The sequence below is a fragment of the Cnephaeus nilssonii genome (genome assembly GCF_951640355.1).
Source record: "Cnephaeus nilssonii genome assembly, chromosome: 12".
Lineage (NCBI taxonomy): Eukaryota > Metazoa > Chordata > Mammalia > Chiroptera > Vespertilionidae > Cnephaeus > Cnephaeus nilssonii.
The window spans coordinates 53,919,237-53,937,366 of NC_137083.1; the positions used below are offsets into that span (position 1 = coordinate 53,919,237).

The following is an 18,130-nucleotide window of genomic DNA, read 5'->3' on the forward strand; positions in this document are numbered from 1 at the left end:
ATACCCCATTATTACTTTTTTAAATACATTAAAGGCTATGCCTCCTTCACTTAAAATAAACAATTCAAGTGGAATAGAAGAATGGCTTACAACTGACCAAGAAATAAATATGGTTCATTATGTTAATGAAAAAAATTAAAATTAAATGCTCTCGATGTTGATGATAAGTCAAGGAACACAGATTACAGTAAACATGATTTTATGAAGAAAATCCACTGAAGAAAATACTACTTCAAACCTTGATTAATTTATTTTACAGTAAGGCATCAATGTCATACTGTCCTATAGGTTTAACTGTTAGGTATCACTACTTTATATTAGGAACAAGTAAATGATTTTCTGAACTGTATTTTCCTGGTTACCTCCTAGGATGAACATCCTTTTAATTTTACATCCCATAAACTACAACTACCATACAATATAATGGATCAACAAAAACATCAAATTCTGCCTGGCTGGAGTGGGTCAATAGTTGAGTGTCGATCTATGAACCAGGAGGTCACGGTTCAATTCCCCGTCAGGGCACATGCCCCGGTTGGGGGTTTGATCACTGATGTGGGACACACAGGAGGTAGCCAATCAATGATTCTCTCTCACCATTGATGTTTCTATCTCTCTCTCCCCCTTCCTCTCTGAAATCAACAAAAATATATTTTTTAAAATTTTTTAATTCTGATTAATGTACTGTATTAACTGAGGAAGTACAGCATCATGTTTAGGAAGATGACCCTCAAAAATAGCTAAAATTGGCAGGCTGATGTGGCTCAGTGGTTCAGAGTCAACCTATGAACCAGAAGGTCACAGCTCAATTCCAGGTCAGGGCACATGCCCAGGTTTCTGGCTCAATCCCCAGTAGGTGGCATGCAGGAGGAGGCCAATCAATGATTCTCTCTAATCACTGATGGTTTTACCTTTCTCTCCCTCTCCCTTCAACTCTCTGAAATCAATAAAATAAAAAATAAAAAAATACAGTATTTATTAGTAAAAATAAATTTTTAAAAATTGGCTAAAATTATCTGAAAGCTTTCACTTGCTCCTTATACTCCCTAATCATAATGGACAACCAATGATGTTATAAAATTCTATTCTATATGCTACATACTATTAGTCTACTGGTTATTTTTCAGGGCAGATTTTCATTCCTTGGCTATTTTAGCCTTTCAGAGATTATCTCTGATCCCATTTAAAGGTTATAGCAATTAAGAGATATGAAATCCTCGAAACTACCTTTTGTAACTTCCCTCGTTAATAAACTAAGAATGTTATCTAAATTCATACCCTCAAGTTTATTTAATTCCTATCCTTGTGCCCTGCCAGGCCTGTCTTCGGTCAGAACCAGGGACTTAATCATAACCAAAAACTGTTTTTGTTGGCAAAAGGGCTTTAGCTAAGGGACATCCTTGCAATTAACCCAACTCAGCACAAATGACCATAGTCTGTGTGAGGACACTTGGTTCCCCCAAGTGTCACATAGACAAGTCTCTAAGAGCTGCTTGAATTTCCCTCGGCTGCTTTCCTGCTCCGTTTTCAAATGGAATATGTTCAGGGAAAATCAATTATCCCTCTCCCTTCTTTTAATGCTAACAACTAAAACAAAGATATTTATAAAATTTAACATATGTTATACTTCATATAAAATGATACATATATACCTACTTATGGTTGCTCCCTTCTAAAAAACTTTAAATATGTTTTTCCAACATTTTTTTAGTGTAACATAGGAAATTGCTTGGTTTCCGAATTAACAAATTACAGATTTAACTTGAGGCAAAGAAGGTTAAGTGACTTACCCAAGATTACAATTAGAGGTACAGCTGGGGCTAGAAACCAGGTCTCCTGAGTCTCAGCCCAGTGCTCTTTTCCTTAGCCCATGATGCCTTATCAGAAAAATCCAAATACAGTCAGACCCCCAGTTACATGGGTATGAGTTACACTGATTCACATATACAAACTTTATATAGTGTGACCAATGTTTCAACTCACGCGGTACCCTGCTTCCACTTATGCAGTATGCCAGGCATCGGCACGATTTTCAGTGGCACACAGGCGGTTGCCACCACCAGGGCCCTAGGCAAAATTGCAAAGAAGGCAAAGTTTGTCTTTGGCCCTCCCACCTCCCTTATACATTCCTCTCCCACCTCCTAGTCATCCCCTTGCCCAGCCTCCCAGCACCATCATGCTGCCCTCTGGTTGTCCAAAGCCCCCACTGCCACCACTCACCCAGGACTGTCCTTTCTGGAAGTGCCCAGTGATCAAAAATTACCTCTCCATTTCCCTGCCATTAAAATTCCTAAATGATTCCTAAATGATTTAAATAATTCAAAATAAGGTACATTTAACAGACTTAAATCTCCAAGGAGTTTAAAGAAAAACTAATTAAGAAGATTTTGGGGAGGAGCAAAGGAGTAAGTCTTTTATTGGGGAGGGGGAGGTGCAAGGTATTCTCAGGACACTAAAGGTTGAGGGAATTACTGCCACCTTGTGTCCCACTATCCTAGAAGACAGTGGTCTCTAGGATTAAAATTTTAAAATATATATATATTTTTTAACAGGGCTGCCTTAAATACCTCCTACCTACCTTTTCCATCTCTCTCCCACCTCTTGGATCCCCAAATCCACCTTAGTGCCAAAGACAACCAACAGCAGTCCCTGTAAGCTGTTCCTGTGTCCAATACAAAGCTTCCCATTATATAGTTTCAAATTACATGGTCTTATTGAAGAACATATCCATTTTCTCTATCCCTGAATAACTGAAGTTGACTACATGCTAAAAAAGAACAATCCTAATTATTTAAAGGTCTTAAGTCATAAAATAAAACATGTAAACTCATTAACTATCTGGTTTCTGGTAAGAAGGAAAAGAATGTTCTGATTATTATCTTATACACATAAAAGAATTTATGTATCTAAAAAACATTCTTTTCCTTGAAAATAGTATGTTTCTTGCTTCTGGCCCAACACAGCAGTGAATATTCAGTCATTTCAACTAAATAATATTGTGGACTCATAAACATGAATTCATTGGTAAATCCTTTTAGTCTGGAGGCAAAAAAAAAAAAAAAAATCCAGTAACACACACAAAAAATAAAAATTTATTTGTATACAAAACAGAATGGATTTTAAGAAATCCCTATTTCTGCTAACTACATACAATACACACATTTTTGGTTTAGCTTTGCAATGCTACATTAGCTGCCTAGTTCGGAAATTTATCAGCTGATAGTAGAGTATTTTGATCCAACTACCCGCCTAGTAAAATTAGGAAATTCAATCCATGCAGAAGGTACCAAAAATGGTATCCATCTAGGACTAAAAAGATCATGTAAATGACTTTTGTAATTTTATTACAAAGGTTATTGTCAGCTAAAATTCTATATTAAGCCCCTGCACAATCCTGTCTTCATAATAAAAAAGGAGCAATGTTAAGACATGCTGCAGATACAAAATGACCATTCTTATCTAAAGGTGAAAAAATGGTAACAGGTAAGTTTCTCCAGTGGCATTTCAAATCAATGTTAACTTTCAAGGGTTTACTACACAAATAAAATTAATTTCCTTCCCAATCTTCCCCTCCACAAGTATATTTGCCATCTACACCTATTTGTCTATGTGATCTACAAAGAAAAGTTCCCAATATGGGTTTTAATTAAAACTGAAATGTGAATACTCAAAAGCCATTCTTTAAATATGCATTGCCAAAAATATTTGAGCTCAATAAATTTAAAAAACCTACTCACATATTTTGCTGCAAAGCACTCAAGAAGAGCGACTTAAAATTTTAAGTGTCTTTTCTCTTACATCAAGCAATAAGAATAACTTATTAAGAAAAAAAGCATTTCTTCAATGGTTAAGAAACTATTTACCAGGACAAGCAACATATGAAAATAAACAAGTGTTTTATTTCATTTTCAGAAATTATTGAACTACACCTTTCCTCCACAGTAGCATGGATTTGAGCTGAATTTGAAAGAGTACATTACTAATTATCATCAACAAAAAAGCAACAGCATTTCATCTTCTTATTTAGAAATTCTCTTTATGACAAAAAAGATATCCAGCAATTAGTGGTTTTCTATACAAATTCTAACCTAAGTACCTAAAAGAATCGTTTCCTTCAATTCTACTTCACTGGGCACCACATTTTCAAAATGGTTCTAGTTGGGGCACATGCAAGATTTGTCAAATTAACTGAACAAAGCCTCTATTAAATTGTCTAACAAAATGGAGGTCTTTCGGGAAAAAACGGGCCATATTTTTTTCATAAAATGGGGCTAAACACACCCACTCAAGAAACCATGGTTTGGGTCAGATATTTTCATAAGAATGGTTGTTTCTGTGGGGGTTGAGAGTGCATTTCTAGGACTGGGTTTATAGTAAAGGTTTCCTCCGGACTCGGCTAAAGGGGGTGGGTGAGGTGGGGGGAGGGGGGGCAGTTCTCTCTGGATGCTCTGGAGGACGGCGGCGAGAGATGATACCAAAACTCTGGGTTAGGGATTAGTTCAGGGGGCGGGGGCTCTAGCGGTCCGCAGGTACCTAATTCGACCACAAAATGGGCCGCCCTACTACGCAAGAGAGACGTGGGCTCTCCCGTCCCAGCCAAGTCAACATTGAATGCTCAAACTCTCCCTTCAGCCTCCAGGCCCCGCCTAACCCCATTGGCAGCAGTTCCCGCCAATCCGCTCGGACACCGCCCCCCAGCCCGGCTGCCCAGCCCTGATTGGATGGGAGCGGAGCCGGGACCTCGTGTTACCAATCTGGGAGCCCCTTACTCAGCCACACACACAAGCCCAGGTGCGCCCGCAGAGCCCCTTCTCCTCGCCTTTCCCGTCCCCTCCCCCACCCCCAGGGCACTGGCAGAGACTTACCGTCCCGGGAGGTGCCCATCAACTGGTCCAGCATCGCGCGCATCTGGGCCTGCGCCGACATGGCGGCGGCGTAGCGGGCGGGTGGACAGGCGGGGGTGGGGCGCAGACCGGGCCCTCTCGGGAGGGGGGGGACAAGGGGAAGGGCTGAGGGAAGGTGAGACGCTCTCTGGTTGCCGCCGCCGCCGCCGCCACCTCGAGGCGTGCGGGAAAGGAGCCGGAGGATTTACAGCGGAGTCCGGGCTGCGCTCCTGACGACCACGCGTACGCGGAAGACAGAGCCCCACGCAAATGACCCTCGTTCCCTCAATCTCTGTCCAAGTCCTGAGACAGAAGCGATAAGGGCTAAGCGAGCGCTCGCCTTCTACACCGCCACCCGCCAGCAGCCGTCAGCCCCCCCTTCAAGCTCTGACGACGCTCGCCACCGCCGTCGCTGCGACGTGAGCGCGCACGCTGCTCGCGCTTAGTCGTTTTCTGCGGGTCTCCACCAACCGGCGTTCAACTGTATTTGCTCCGTCCGCCCCGCCCAGGAGGGGTTCCACCCTAACGGCTCTCGTGCGCGTGCTCGCGAGCTCTCCCGCCCCTTCCTCCCAGATATCGCGAGACTCTGATGCTTCACCAGACCCTCGAGTTGCAATTCGCCTGAGGCGCCAAACCTCGCGTCCCCGGGTGCAGCGCCGCACCTTTGCTGGCGAGCCAGACCCAAATTAAATAGCAGAGGGTTATCCCGAGTCCTGGCGGGTCGGTTCGACTGAGGTTAGCGGTCTTAATAGCTAATACGGGCGTATTCCTGACGAGTACTTGCTGACCGATGAACTCCTTTTCAGGGGCCCACCTGGAATCGTGTAGACTCAACCTTTTTCTCCCTGCTGCCCGACCCCCTACGACAGGCGCCCTGGAGATTTGACATCTGGATCATTTTCCTTCACTGAGACTTTTAAGGGCCCACCCCACCCCCGAAATAACACTTGAAATTAATACACTAGAGAAAATAGGAGATGTAACCCATTTCGGCTTGATCATTTCTTAACAGCAGGAAGCTGTTGTCTAAATTAGGAACTATAAAGATTAAGCAGTGTTCTGAGAAGAGGTGATCTTGCAGAGAAATTTTTTCCTGCCTGAGAGAGAAATTTGAAGAATAAGGCCCTTCTTTTCATTGTATCAGCAGCAACGGAAAAGAAAGCCTGTGGGTTCATTGCTTGCCATCACCTTGGATTCAAAACCGTTGGTGGGACGTACAGCAATTTATTTCTTAATCTCATGTTTAATGGAAATATAGGCTGTCCCCTAAAAAATATATACACACTTTTAACAGCTGATAGTTCACTTAACTTTCACTCCTTTTCGGATTTAACTGATTTGAAATAATGGGTGAAGCCATCCTAAGCTTTAAACAAAGAAAATTTATCCTAAAGTGCCACTGGACTTTTTTTATGGGGATACATAAAAGATCTGGTACAAAAATAACAACAACAGGAATTTAGGGCACACAAATACTTGAGGGAATTATTCTTGATGTTTGTGATTCCATTGCTTCCTGTTATTGTCAATGTCTAGACCAGACTGGTCATCAGTTTGAAAACAGGCACTGACAAAATTATTCATTTCTGTCATTCTTTTAAATTTTGAAAATGAACTGTATGTTTATAAACACTTACTTTATAATCATTCAAAGTGTGTATACGTTTTTTGGGACACCCTGCAGACACCTTAGAGCAAGCACTGTTGTGAGGACTAAATGAGCTAACAGAAAATGACCAGCCCAAAGCCTTGCCCGGATGCTTTAACTTTCTTTTATAAAATAACTAGTGACCCAGTGCAAGAAATTCGTGCACATTAAAAGGGAATTAATTAGGGGAAACATTTTAATATTGCTATTTGCCCTTTCTCTATAATAGAAGTGTCAGAGATGAAAAAAAAAATAATAAAATGTATATGAAAATCTCCCTCCTGTCAGAGTCTGGGGCGCGCCACAGGAACCAGAGCCCAGTCCCCACCCACCCACATGCACCTCGAAATTGTGAGAGACCCAGACCCAGCCGTCCCCACCCCCATTGGGCTAGATCCAGACCTGGCCAGGCCCACCCATGTCAAGCCCCCCCAGGTGGGGGGTGCGGCCTCAGGTCCCCTGCCCCGGCCCAGTGCCATGCAGCCTCAGGTCCCTGCTGATTGCTCGTTAAGGCTCGTTACAGGAACTCGGCCTCTGCTGTGGGCACAGCCATCTTGTTATGACATGACAGTCAATTTGCATATTCCCTCTTTATTAGATAGGATTCCTTAAGATGAGACATAAGTACTTCTAGATACTTTGAAAGGAAATAATGGTAAAATTTTTTGTTTCATTAAAATTTCAAATGCATCACCTTGGAACTTAAGCTTTATTAGGATGATCAACAAAAAAGTAACATGAAATATCCCTAGCCAGTTTGGCTCAGTGGATAGGGTCATGGGTTCAATTCCGATCAAGGGCACATACCTCAGTTGCCTACTTGATCCCCAGTCCAGTTGGGTGCATGTGGGAGGCAACCAGTCTCTCTCACATTGATGTTTCTGTTTCTCCCCCTCCCTTCCACTCTCTCTAAAAATCAATGGGAAAATGTTCATGGGTGAGGATTAACAACAAAAAAAAATTAACATGAAATAGCAATCATAGTTCCTGGATCCTTTTAAATGCATATTGGGCCAATAAAAATTTTAGAACCACATTGCCTTCAGTAACTGACAAAATAGTTTTTCCATTCAGTTATTTAGGTAACTCAAAATTCAAACAACTCCAAGTACTAGGAATGTCATCCTTTGAAAACTATTTACAATAAAAGAAAAATGTTCAAATTAATATCCTTATACATAATAGGGATGCACTATTATATATATTACTAGAGGCCCGGTGCATGGATTTGTGCACGGGGGGGGGGGGGAGTATCCCTCAGCCTGGCCTGCGCCCTCTTGCAATCCGGGACCCCTCGGGGGATGTCGGACTGCCAGTTTCAGCCCGATCCCTGCAGGACAGGCTGGGGATCAGGACAAAACCGGCAGTCCAATGCTGCCTGCCACTCCCGCTCATCCCAGCCCAGAGTCCCAATTGATCAGGAGAGGCTTGCGCTGCCACAGCAGCGCTCACCAGCAGTGAGCCCTGTATCTGGCGCCTCTTGGTCAGCTGAGCAGTGCTCCCGCTGTGGGAGTGCACTGACCACCAGGGGACAGCTCCTGCATTGAGCTTCTGCCCCATGGTGGTCAGTACGCTTCATAGCAACAGGTCAACCAGTTGCTCGGTCGCTTAGGCTTTTATATATATAGATAAGCTCAGGAGGAAACTAACACTAAAATGTTGAATAATTATGTTAGTGAAGACATTTTAGTCTTTGTCTTCTTTTCTGGTTATTTACATCTCTTATGAACAGCATCTAGTTTTGTTCTTTTTTAAAAAAATACATTTTTATTGATTTCAGAGAGGAAGAAAGAGGGAGATAGAAACATCAATGATGAGAGAGAATCATTGATTGGCTGCCTCCTGCATGCCCCCACTGGGGATTGAGCCCACAACCCAGGCATGTGCCCTTGACTGGAATCAAACCTGGGACCTTTCAGTCTGCAGGCCGATGCTCTATCCACTGAGCCAAATCGGCTAGGGCTAGTTTTGTTCATTTTTAATATGATATTCCTGTCTTTTAATTGAAGCATTTAATCATTTATATTCATGTAACTAGTCATATTTTGGGTTTAAAGCTCTTATTTTGTCTAGTTGTCTGAATGTTTTATGTTTAATTTTTCTCTCTTTTCTTGCTTGCCTTTTAATCATGCCATTGTTTCCCCTTCTGGTAGTTTAGAAGTTTTATTCCGTTTTTATTTTTTGGGGTTTTTAAAATATATTTGTATTGATTTCAGAGAAGGGAGAGATAAAAACATCAATGATGAGGGAGAATCATTGATTGGCTGCCTCCTGCACGCCCCCTACTGGGGATCAAGTCCGCAACCCGGGCATGTGCCCTTGATGGGAATCAAACCCTGGACCCTTCAGTCCACAGGCCAACGTTCTATCCACTGAGCCAAACCAGCTAGGGCCATTTTTATTATTTTAATGGTTACCCTGGAAGTTATGACAGGCATCTTTAATGTATCAAAGACTAATTTCATCATACCTTTACACAGATAGATAACACAAGGAACCTAGAAAACTAGCTACATTTAACTTGTTATATGCTCTTATTATCATGTGTTTTAGTTCTATGTTTCTTTTTTTTTTTTTAACCAAGTTTCATATAATTGATGTTTATTTACCACTTTCTTTGCTCTTCATTCCTTATGGAACCTCTGCCTTTCCATTTGGGATCATTTCCGTTTTGTCTGAAGTTTAAACTTTAGGACAGGAATCAGCAATCTGTAGTCCACAGGCCAAATCTAGCCTACTATCTATTTTTGTGAATACTTTCATTGGAATACTGCCAGACTCATTCATTTGCTATTGTCTGTGGTTTCTTTTGCTCTACAAAGGCAGAGTTGAGTGGTTGTAACAAATACCATGGTCTGCAAGACTAAAATATTTACTATCTGGCTCTTTACAGAAGTTTGCCTACCTTGCTTGTTTGCTTTTGTGCTTGCATGTGAGAAACTTTACTTTGCCTTTCTTAATTCCAGGTGAATATTTTTATTGGGTATAGGATTCTGGGTTGGAAGTTACTTTCTTTTGGTACATAGATTCTATGTTTCCTGCTGCCTTTTACCTTCCATTCCCCCTAAGAAATCAGCTATCAGTCTGTCACTCTTTGGAAGTTAGTTTGCTGCTTTCCAATTTTGTTCTTTTTGACTTTGGTTTTCTGCAATTTACTGTAATGTATCTGGGTGTGAATTTATTTTTATTTATTGTGCTTGAAATTCATTGAACTTTTAGAGTCTGTAAACTAATATCCTTTCAGCTGTGTCTGGACTGCTATTAAATCCATCAATTGAATTCTTTGTTTTAATTCTAGAATTTTTATTGGCTTTTAAAATATATTTATTGATTTCAGAGAGGAAGGGAGAGGGAGAGAGATAAAACATCAATGATGAGAATCATTGATCGGTTGCCTCCTGCACACCCCCTACTGGTGATCGAGCCCTGACTGGGAATCGAATTGTGACCTCCTGGTTAATAAGGTGATGCTCAACCACTGAGCAATACTGGCTGGGTGTTTATTGGGTTCTTTTCAAATCTACTATGTTATTTTTTTTTATAGTTTCTTGTCCCTTGATGAAATTCCTAAACTTGGCTGTTATTTGACCCCAGTAAACATAATTGTTTTATAATCTGAGTTGCCCATTATAATATCTAAAGTTTTTTGTGTTTCTATTGTCTGTTGTTTCTCCTGGTTTTTACTTATGAGATCTTGTTCTCTTGTGTGCCTGATTATCTTTGTGTGCTGAATATGTATTTGAAAAGATATGTATAGGAATTATTCTGATATATGTATATAATTTATACATGCTAGAACTAGGTAATTAAAAATTAGAATAGGTAGCCCTGGTCCGTTTTGCTCAGTAGTTAGAGTGTTGGCCCATGGACCGAAGAGTATCAGGTTTGATTCACAGTCAAGGCCATGTACCTCAGTAGGGGCAGAGGCAACCAATCAATGTGTATCTCTAATGTTGATGTTTCTCTCTCTCCCCCTCCTCCCTCTCTTCCACTCTCTCTCTAGAAATCAATTTGAAAAATATCCTCAGGTGAGGATTTAAAAAAAATTAGAATAGGTACAATTAATATTTATTTTGCTAGGCATCTAGAGCAGACAATTGCCGGGGTTCTTGTTCAGCAATCTGGAGAAAGGCCGTGTGTAACTGAAGTAAGAGTCCAGAGGTGAAAGATAATTTTGAAAGGCATTGGGGGTCAGAGGAGCCTAGCTGAAGGAGCTAAGTCCTCCTTGTCTCAGGACCCCTTGCTTTTTATTAACACAAATTGTCCTAAAGCAAGGTGGAGATATACACTTCAAAGGGTAGGGTTTCCTCTACAAAAACATTGTCAGATTAGGGAATAGCCTACGGCTGTTCAGGTGTTTGGCCAGTAGGAGGAAATAACATGTAGATTAAGATACCCTGAGCTTGCCCTGACTGGTTTGGCTCAGTGGATAGAGCGTCGGCCTACAGACTGAAGGACTGAAGGGTCCCAGGTTCGGTTCCAGTCAAGGGCATGTACCTTGGTTTCGGGCATATCCCCAGTGGGGGGTGTGCAGGAGGCAGCTGATTGATGTTTCTAACTCTCTATCCCTCTCTCTTCCTCTGTAAAAAATCAATAAAATGTATTAAAAAAAAAAAAAAAAAAAAGATGCCCTGAGCTGTCTGGCAGCAAACAATCAAACTTTTTCAGGTTTGGGGGAAGGGCCTTTCAGCCTTTCCAACAGGTGATTACATATGTGACTCAGCCCTTGTTGAGCACCCAAGTTTCATCCACCTTTCGATGAAACTCTTGCAATTATGACATGCTGGAACTGGCTTCTGGCAGACAATTCTTCATTTTATTATAATTTATAAACGAAATATAGTATATCATTAATGGCTATGTAGTAATTTAATATTGTAGTTCTTCTGTGCGGTCAGTGTGGCTCAGTGGCTGAACATCAACCCATAACCAAGAGGTCGCTGGATGAAGTCCCAGTCAGGGTGCATGCCAGGTTGTGGGCTCGATCTCCAGTGAAGGGTGGCCGATATGTTTCTATCTCTCTACCCCTCTCCCTTCCTCTCTCTCTAAAATCAATAAAAACATTTAAAGAAATACATTGTAGTTCTTCTGGGGCACCAGTACATACCTACTATCAAATTTTATAAACATTGTTCCTGTTAATTTAAATGTGGATTTAAACATTCAAATTCTGTGTAAATAAAGTATCTTTTAGTTGGGTGAATTAAAAACTTAGAGATTGGCTCACCTTTAGTTCAAAACTACAGATTCTCTCTCTCCCTGCCCCCCCATAATCCTAGTATGGGAACCTTTTATTCTTATCATCAGGTTTGTATTTTTATCCCTAACACTTACCCAGACAAAGGACAAGCAAAGTACCAATAACTTTATACCATATAGCCAGGGACTGGTCTAGTCAAAAATGCATAAACATCTGAAGTATATGGAGAGGAGAAATAGCAAGAGCCAAACCTGAAATGAGAGCTAGTCTATTAAAGACAGAGGAATTAGGGGAGAGATCAACCAAAGGACTTGTATGCATGCATATAAGCCTAACCAATGGACACAGACAACAGGGGGGTGAGGGCATGAGTGGGGGGGGGGATAGGGGGGTAATGGGGGAATAAGGACACATACATAACACCTTAATAAATAAAGAAGTTTAAAAAAATAAAGACAAAGGAATTAAAAGCAATAAGCATATACAAACCTGTTGCTTGAAAAAGGGCACTTTGATTTTTTTAAGAGTGAGAAGGATACCTAACCCAGTGTCAAACACATAGCATTCAAAAGAACTTGTTGAAGGAAGAAAAAGAGAAAGCAAAATTTAAGGTGAGATCTGAAGAATGAATAGGAATTAGCTAGAGAAAGAGGGGTATGATTAGGGGAAAGAGCTTTCCATGAATAAGGAGCAGCAAAATGTTGAAAGACCACGGCTCCTAAAACTGAATTTCAATATGGCTATACTGTCAAATATAAGGAGAGTAGAAATGAGGCTGAAGAGATTTGGCAATGGCCAGATCCTGGAGGCCCTTGATAAAGTTTAACTTTGAAGGGTTGTAAGCCAAAGTGGTAATATTAGATCTGTGTATAATGGAATATGGGATTGATTGAGGAGAGCAAGTTGGAGTTAAAGCATTGGTCAGAGAAGAGATAAATGTCTGGACTAGTGTAGTAATAGAGATTCAAGAACTCTTAGGAGGTAGAATCTAATGAGTGATTACTTAACTGAGGATGTGAAAGAAAGACAGCAGTCTAGAGGAACTTAGATTTCTGACTTGAGTGACTGAGTGAAAGTGTCCATGAACTGATAAGGAATAGCAGAGACTTAGAGGGGAAGACGATATGGTTCCAATGAGAATGCATTGAATTTGAAATGCCTTTGAGGCATCTATGGTGTTGTCTCCTGGACAGCGGGACATACAGGTCTACAGCTTAGCAGGGGAGCCTGGACTGGAGTTAGCCTGTTGATGATTAAAGCCTTGGAATAGAGGTGTCCACCCAGGGAAAGCACAGAGTGTAAGGTAAGAACCTAGGTCGGAACCAAGGAACACCAACATTTTTTTAAATTGATTTCAGAGAGGAAGGAAGAGGGAGAGATAGAAACATCAATGATGAGAGAGAATCATTGATCAGCTGCCTCCTGCAAGCCCACAACCTGGGCATGTGCACTTGATCGGAATTGAACGCGGGACCTTTCAGTTTGCAGGCCAACGCTCTATCCACTGAGCCAAACCGGCTAGGGCAGGAACACCAACATTTAAGGGATTCGCTGAAGAGGAAAATGAAGACAAATGGCCAGAGTGGTAGAATAAAACAGAGGAATATGGTGTCGTGAAAGTCAAGGGAAAAAGAAGAAATGGTCACTAGTGTCAAATGCCCTCTAGAGATCAAGCAAGATAAGGAATGATCTACTGGGTTTAGTGGCCTGAAGGTCATTTGTAACCTTGTAAGACAATTCTGTTAGAGCAGAGGGGCAGAAACCAGACTTACATGAGTTGTGGATAAATAGGCAATGAAAAATGCAGAAAATGAATATATGCAACAACATGGATTATTAATCCCAAAATCAGTATGCTGAGCAAAAGAAGCCAACTCAAACAAGTACATTCTATATGATTGCATTTGGATGAAATACTTGAAGAGGCCAAACTAATTTATGGTAACAGCAAGCCAGTCAGTGGTTGCCTGGGACCAAGTGTGGAGAAGGGGGACTGACTGCAAAGGGACACGAGAACTTTTGAGGGCAGTGGAAACGTTCCATAGCTCTATTGGGGTAGTTATTACACAGGTGCACTCATTGACCTGTGTACTTAAAATGAGTATAATTATATCTAAGTTCATACCTCAACATAAGTTTAAAAAGTGTGGAAATGGAAATAATTCATTCAATTCACTGAGTACATTCATTCATTTGTGAAAAACAAAAAGATAGCTGAAAGGCATTTGAGTTAGAGGCCAAGTTGTTTTTAAATGAAAGCACCTTTAGTTATGCTAACTATATGCTAAATGCTAACAGAATTCAGTGAGAGAAAACAGTTGAAGATAAAGAAGAAAAGGTAAGAGACAGCAAAGTCAAAGAATGAGATAAAATAGGTACCACATCAAAAACCAGAGTAGTAAGCTAACACTGTGGCAAAACTTCAGGATTCCCTAGTTCTGGAACCTTCCCAGTATTATTGCTAAATCAGTTCATGTTCCAGAATCAATTTCTTCCATTTCTAACAATGAGTTCAGCTAATTCTTTTATTTAAAATATATTTTATTGATTTTTTATAGAGAGGAAGGGAGAGGGATAGAAAGAAACATCGATGAGAGAGAAACATCAATCAGCTGCCTCCTGCACACTCCCCACTGGGGATGTGCCCGCAACCAAGGTACATGCCCTTGACCGGAATCGAACCTGGGACCCTTCAGTCCGCAGGCCGACGCTCTATCCACTGAGCCAAACCTGTTAGGGCCAGCTAATTCTTTTTTTTTTTTTTAAATATATTTTATTGATTTTTTTTTTTTTTTTTACAGAGAGAAAGGGAGAAGGATAGAGAGCTAGAAACATCAATGAGAGAGAAACATCTACCAGCTGCCTCCTGCACACCCCCTACTGGGGATGTGCCCACAACCAAGGTACATGCTCTTGACCAGAATCGAACCTGGGACCCTTCAGTCCGCAGGCCGACTCTCTATCCACTGAGCCAAACCGGTTTCAGCAAGGGCCAGCTAATTTTTGATAAGAGGTACAGATTGATTACTTAGGACAGAATGGCCTAAGTGAATTTTTTAAACCATCCTACATAATAAAATCCTAGTTGGCGTCACACCCTCATGCGACACCATCACAAGATGGCCGCCACAAGATGGCCACCCTCATGTACAAGATGACCATCACAAGATGGCCACACGCACAGTGGAGGTGGGGCCTGGCGGCTGCTCCATGCAGTAAGGCCTGGGGGTCCCACAGCTCCGCGCAGTGCGGAGGCCACGGGTCCCAGTGGAGGAGGTGGGTCACAGAAGGGGAGGGCAGTTGTGGGTAATCAGGCTGGCAGGGGAGGGCAGTTGTGGGCGATCAGGCTGGCAGGGGAGCGGTTAGGGGGCCATCAGGCTGGAAGGCAGAGGCGGTTAGGGTCAATCAGGCAGGCAGGCGAGTGGTAAGGAGCCAGCAGTCTCGGATTGGGAGAGGGATGTCCGACTGCCAATTTAGGCCCGATCCCTGTTGGTTTAGGCCCCGACTGCTGGTTTAGGCCTGAACTGACAGTCGGACATCCCCCGAGGGGTCCCAGATTGGAGAGGGTGCAGGCTGGGCTGAGGGACACCCCCCATGCATGAATTTCGTGCACTGGGCCTCTAGTCCTATGTAATAAAAGGTCAATATGCAAATTTACCAAACAGTGGAATGAACGGTCGCTATGACATGCACTGACCACCAGGGAGAAGATGCTCAACACAGGAGCTGCCCCCGCTGGTCAGTGCACTCCCTTGAGGGGTGGGGGTGACACCGCTCTGCCAGAAGCCCTGAGCCGGGCTTACGGCTGGCGAGTGCAGCGGCGGTGGCAGAAGCCTCTCCCACCTCCATGGCAGCACTAAGGATGTCTGACTGATGGCGTCACTCAGGCATCCCCTGAGGGCTCCCAGACTGCGAGAAGGCGCAGGCCAGGCTGAGGGACCTCTCCCCTCAGTGCACAAATTTCATGCACCGGGCTTCTAGTAAGAAATAACCTGTCAATTCTCCAGAAGACTGGTGGCAATAGGGCTTAGAGAAGGGTTCATGATAAAAGAGTTATTATAGTAAAAAGATGAAAGTAAGATTTTCTTTTTGTCAGGCACTCATTATGTACTGTGCAAATGTGTGTGTGTTTTTCATTTTCACTTGTACTGTGCAAAGTTTTATGTAAACACTATTCCTATTTATTACAACCACCTCATTGGCATTTCTATTTTACCGAAGAGGGAACAAGCTCAAATCAACTAACCTGCCCAAGATTACACAGCTGGTAAATTATTATAAAAATGGGATTAAAACTTAGATCTAGATGAGTTCAAAACCATAATAATTATTTCTTACCTTGTTAGGCATTTCTGCCTCAATTTTCTTTCCATAAAATGTTATTTATTGTACATATAATATTGTAATAACAAAAGAAGTCAAAACATCAATCTATCCTAATCCTTTTGCTTCCTTATTATATCCTATATAATAAAAGGCTAGGAATTTATTTCCGGAGGAACCAAGATGGCGGCATAGTTAAACAACTAATCTGCTGCCTCACACAATTTCAAAAATACAACTAAAAGACAAAACTTCTACCACCCAGAACCACGGGAAAGCTGGCTGAGTGGTAGATTTACAACTAAGGAGAGAAAGGAGCACAAACGCTGAAAAGCTGAGGTACGGAGGCGCGCGAAGCGGGCTGGCAGCGGGCGACTGGGTGCGCGGCTTTTCTTCAACCCAAAGGGAGACAAGCTCCCGATCACTCTGAAATCCAGTTTCTGGGGACACGCGGGGGACCCAGACTCCTACGGGGAGAAGCTGGACTCTCGGCCATCAGGTCGGAAAGTGAGAGTGACTTTTTTGCAGAGGTGCGCCCAGCAATCATTGTTTTACAGCGCTGGAGCGCGGGGCGCAGGGACTTGGAAACGTGGAAAGGCAGAGACGGCTGACGCCAGCCATCGCCGTTGGCCACGCCCTAGCCTAGTGACGCCCTGAGACCCCGCCCAGCCCTGAGACCCCGCCCCGCACATTCTACAAACCCGCCCAGGCTCCACACAGCGGCTTTTGCATATAAATGGCCTGTTCTGTGGCAGCTCAACCAAATTAACTGCAGCTCCAGTCAGACTGCTCCAAAACTGCCCAAGCAAAGGAGGAGAAAACTAGTTCTTGCTGTAGCTCCTGCTGGGGGACACACAGTACACAAGGATACACCAAGAGTGTCCACCTCAAGTAACTGGGAGGCTGACCCATTGAACCAATAGGACATCTAGTACACAAAGCTACCCTACCAATTCAGGGAAGCAGAGAAAATGAGGAGGCAAGGAAACAGATCACAAACCAAAGAAATGGAGGAGAACAAGCGACTGGACATAGAGTTCAAAACCACGGTTATAAGGTTTTTCAAGAATTTCATGGAAAAGGCCGATAAATTCAATGAGGCCCTCGAGGATATGAAAAAGGACCAACTAGAAATTAAACATACACTGACTGAGATAAAAAATATTATACAGAGACCCAACAGCAGACTAGAGGATCGCAAGAATCAACTCAAAGATTTGGAATACAAAGAGGCCAAGGACACTCCTCCAGAGAAGCATGAAGAGAAAAGAATTCAGAAAGTTGAAGATAGTGTAAGAAGCCTCTGGGACAACTTCAAGCGAACCAACATCAGAATTATGGGGGTACCAGAAGAAGAGAGAGAGCAAGATGCTGAAAACCTATTTGAAGAAATAATGAACGAAAACTTCCCCCACCTGATGAAAGAAATAGACTTACAAGTCCAGGAAGCGCACAGAACCCCAAACAAAAGGAATCCAAAGAGGACCACACCAAGACACATCATAATTAAAATGCCAAGGGCAAAAGACAAAGAGAGAATCTTACAAGCAGCAAGAGAAAAACAGTTAGTTACCTACAAGGGAGCTCCCATACGATTATCAGCTAATTTCTCAACAGAAACCATGCAGGCCAGACGGGAGTGGCAAGAAATATTCAAAGTGATGAATAGCAACAACCTACAACCAAGACTACTCTACCCAGCAAAGCTATCATTCAGAATTGAAGGTCAGATAAAGAGCTTCACAGATAAGAAAAAGCTAAAGGAGTTCATCACCACCAAACCAGTATTATATGAAATGCTGAAAGGTATTCTTTAAAAAGAGGAAACAGAAGAAGAAAGATAAAAATTATGAACAACAAATACATATCTATCAACAAGTGAATCTAAAAGTCAAGTGAATTAAAAATCTGAGGAACAGAATAAACTGGTGAACTTAATAGAATCAGAGGCATAGAATGGGAGTGGATTGATAATTCTGAGGGGGAAAGGGGTGTCTGTGTGGGGAGTATGGGAAGAGACTGGACAAAAATCATATACCTATGGATAAGGACAGCGGCGGGGAGGTAAGGGCAGAG

General features: G+C 42.3%; 1 protein-coding gene across 8 annotated transcripts in view; it reads right to left on the bottom strand.

Moving 5' to 3' along the window:
- The window catches only part of LOC307107955 (putative RNA-binding protein Luc7-like 2), a gene marked incomplete at its 3' end in the record, with an annotated part of 85,322 nt that overhangs the window by 57,854 nt on the left and 9,338 nt on the right, over positions 1-18,130 (bottom strand). The window contains exons 1-2 of one of the 8 annotated variants that reach the window (XM_079785539.1): positions 4,866-5,392; positions 1,984-2,067 (exon numbers count right to left, since the gene is read on the bottom strand). The exons of 1 other annotated variant lie outside the window; for it this stretch is intronic. In XM_079785539.1, coding sequence (XP_079641665.1) covers positions 1,984-2,021 — 38 coding nt within the window. In that variant the 5' untranslated portion in view covers positions 2,022-2,067; positions 4,866-5,392. 6 more of the 8 variants (XM_079785536.1, XM_079785545.1, XM_079785544.1 and 3 more) reach the window with 6 other exon arrangements.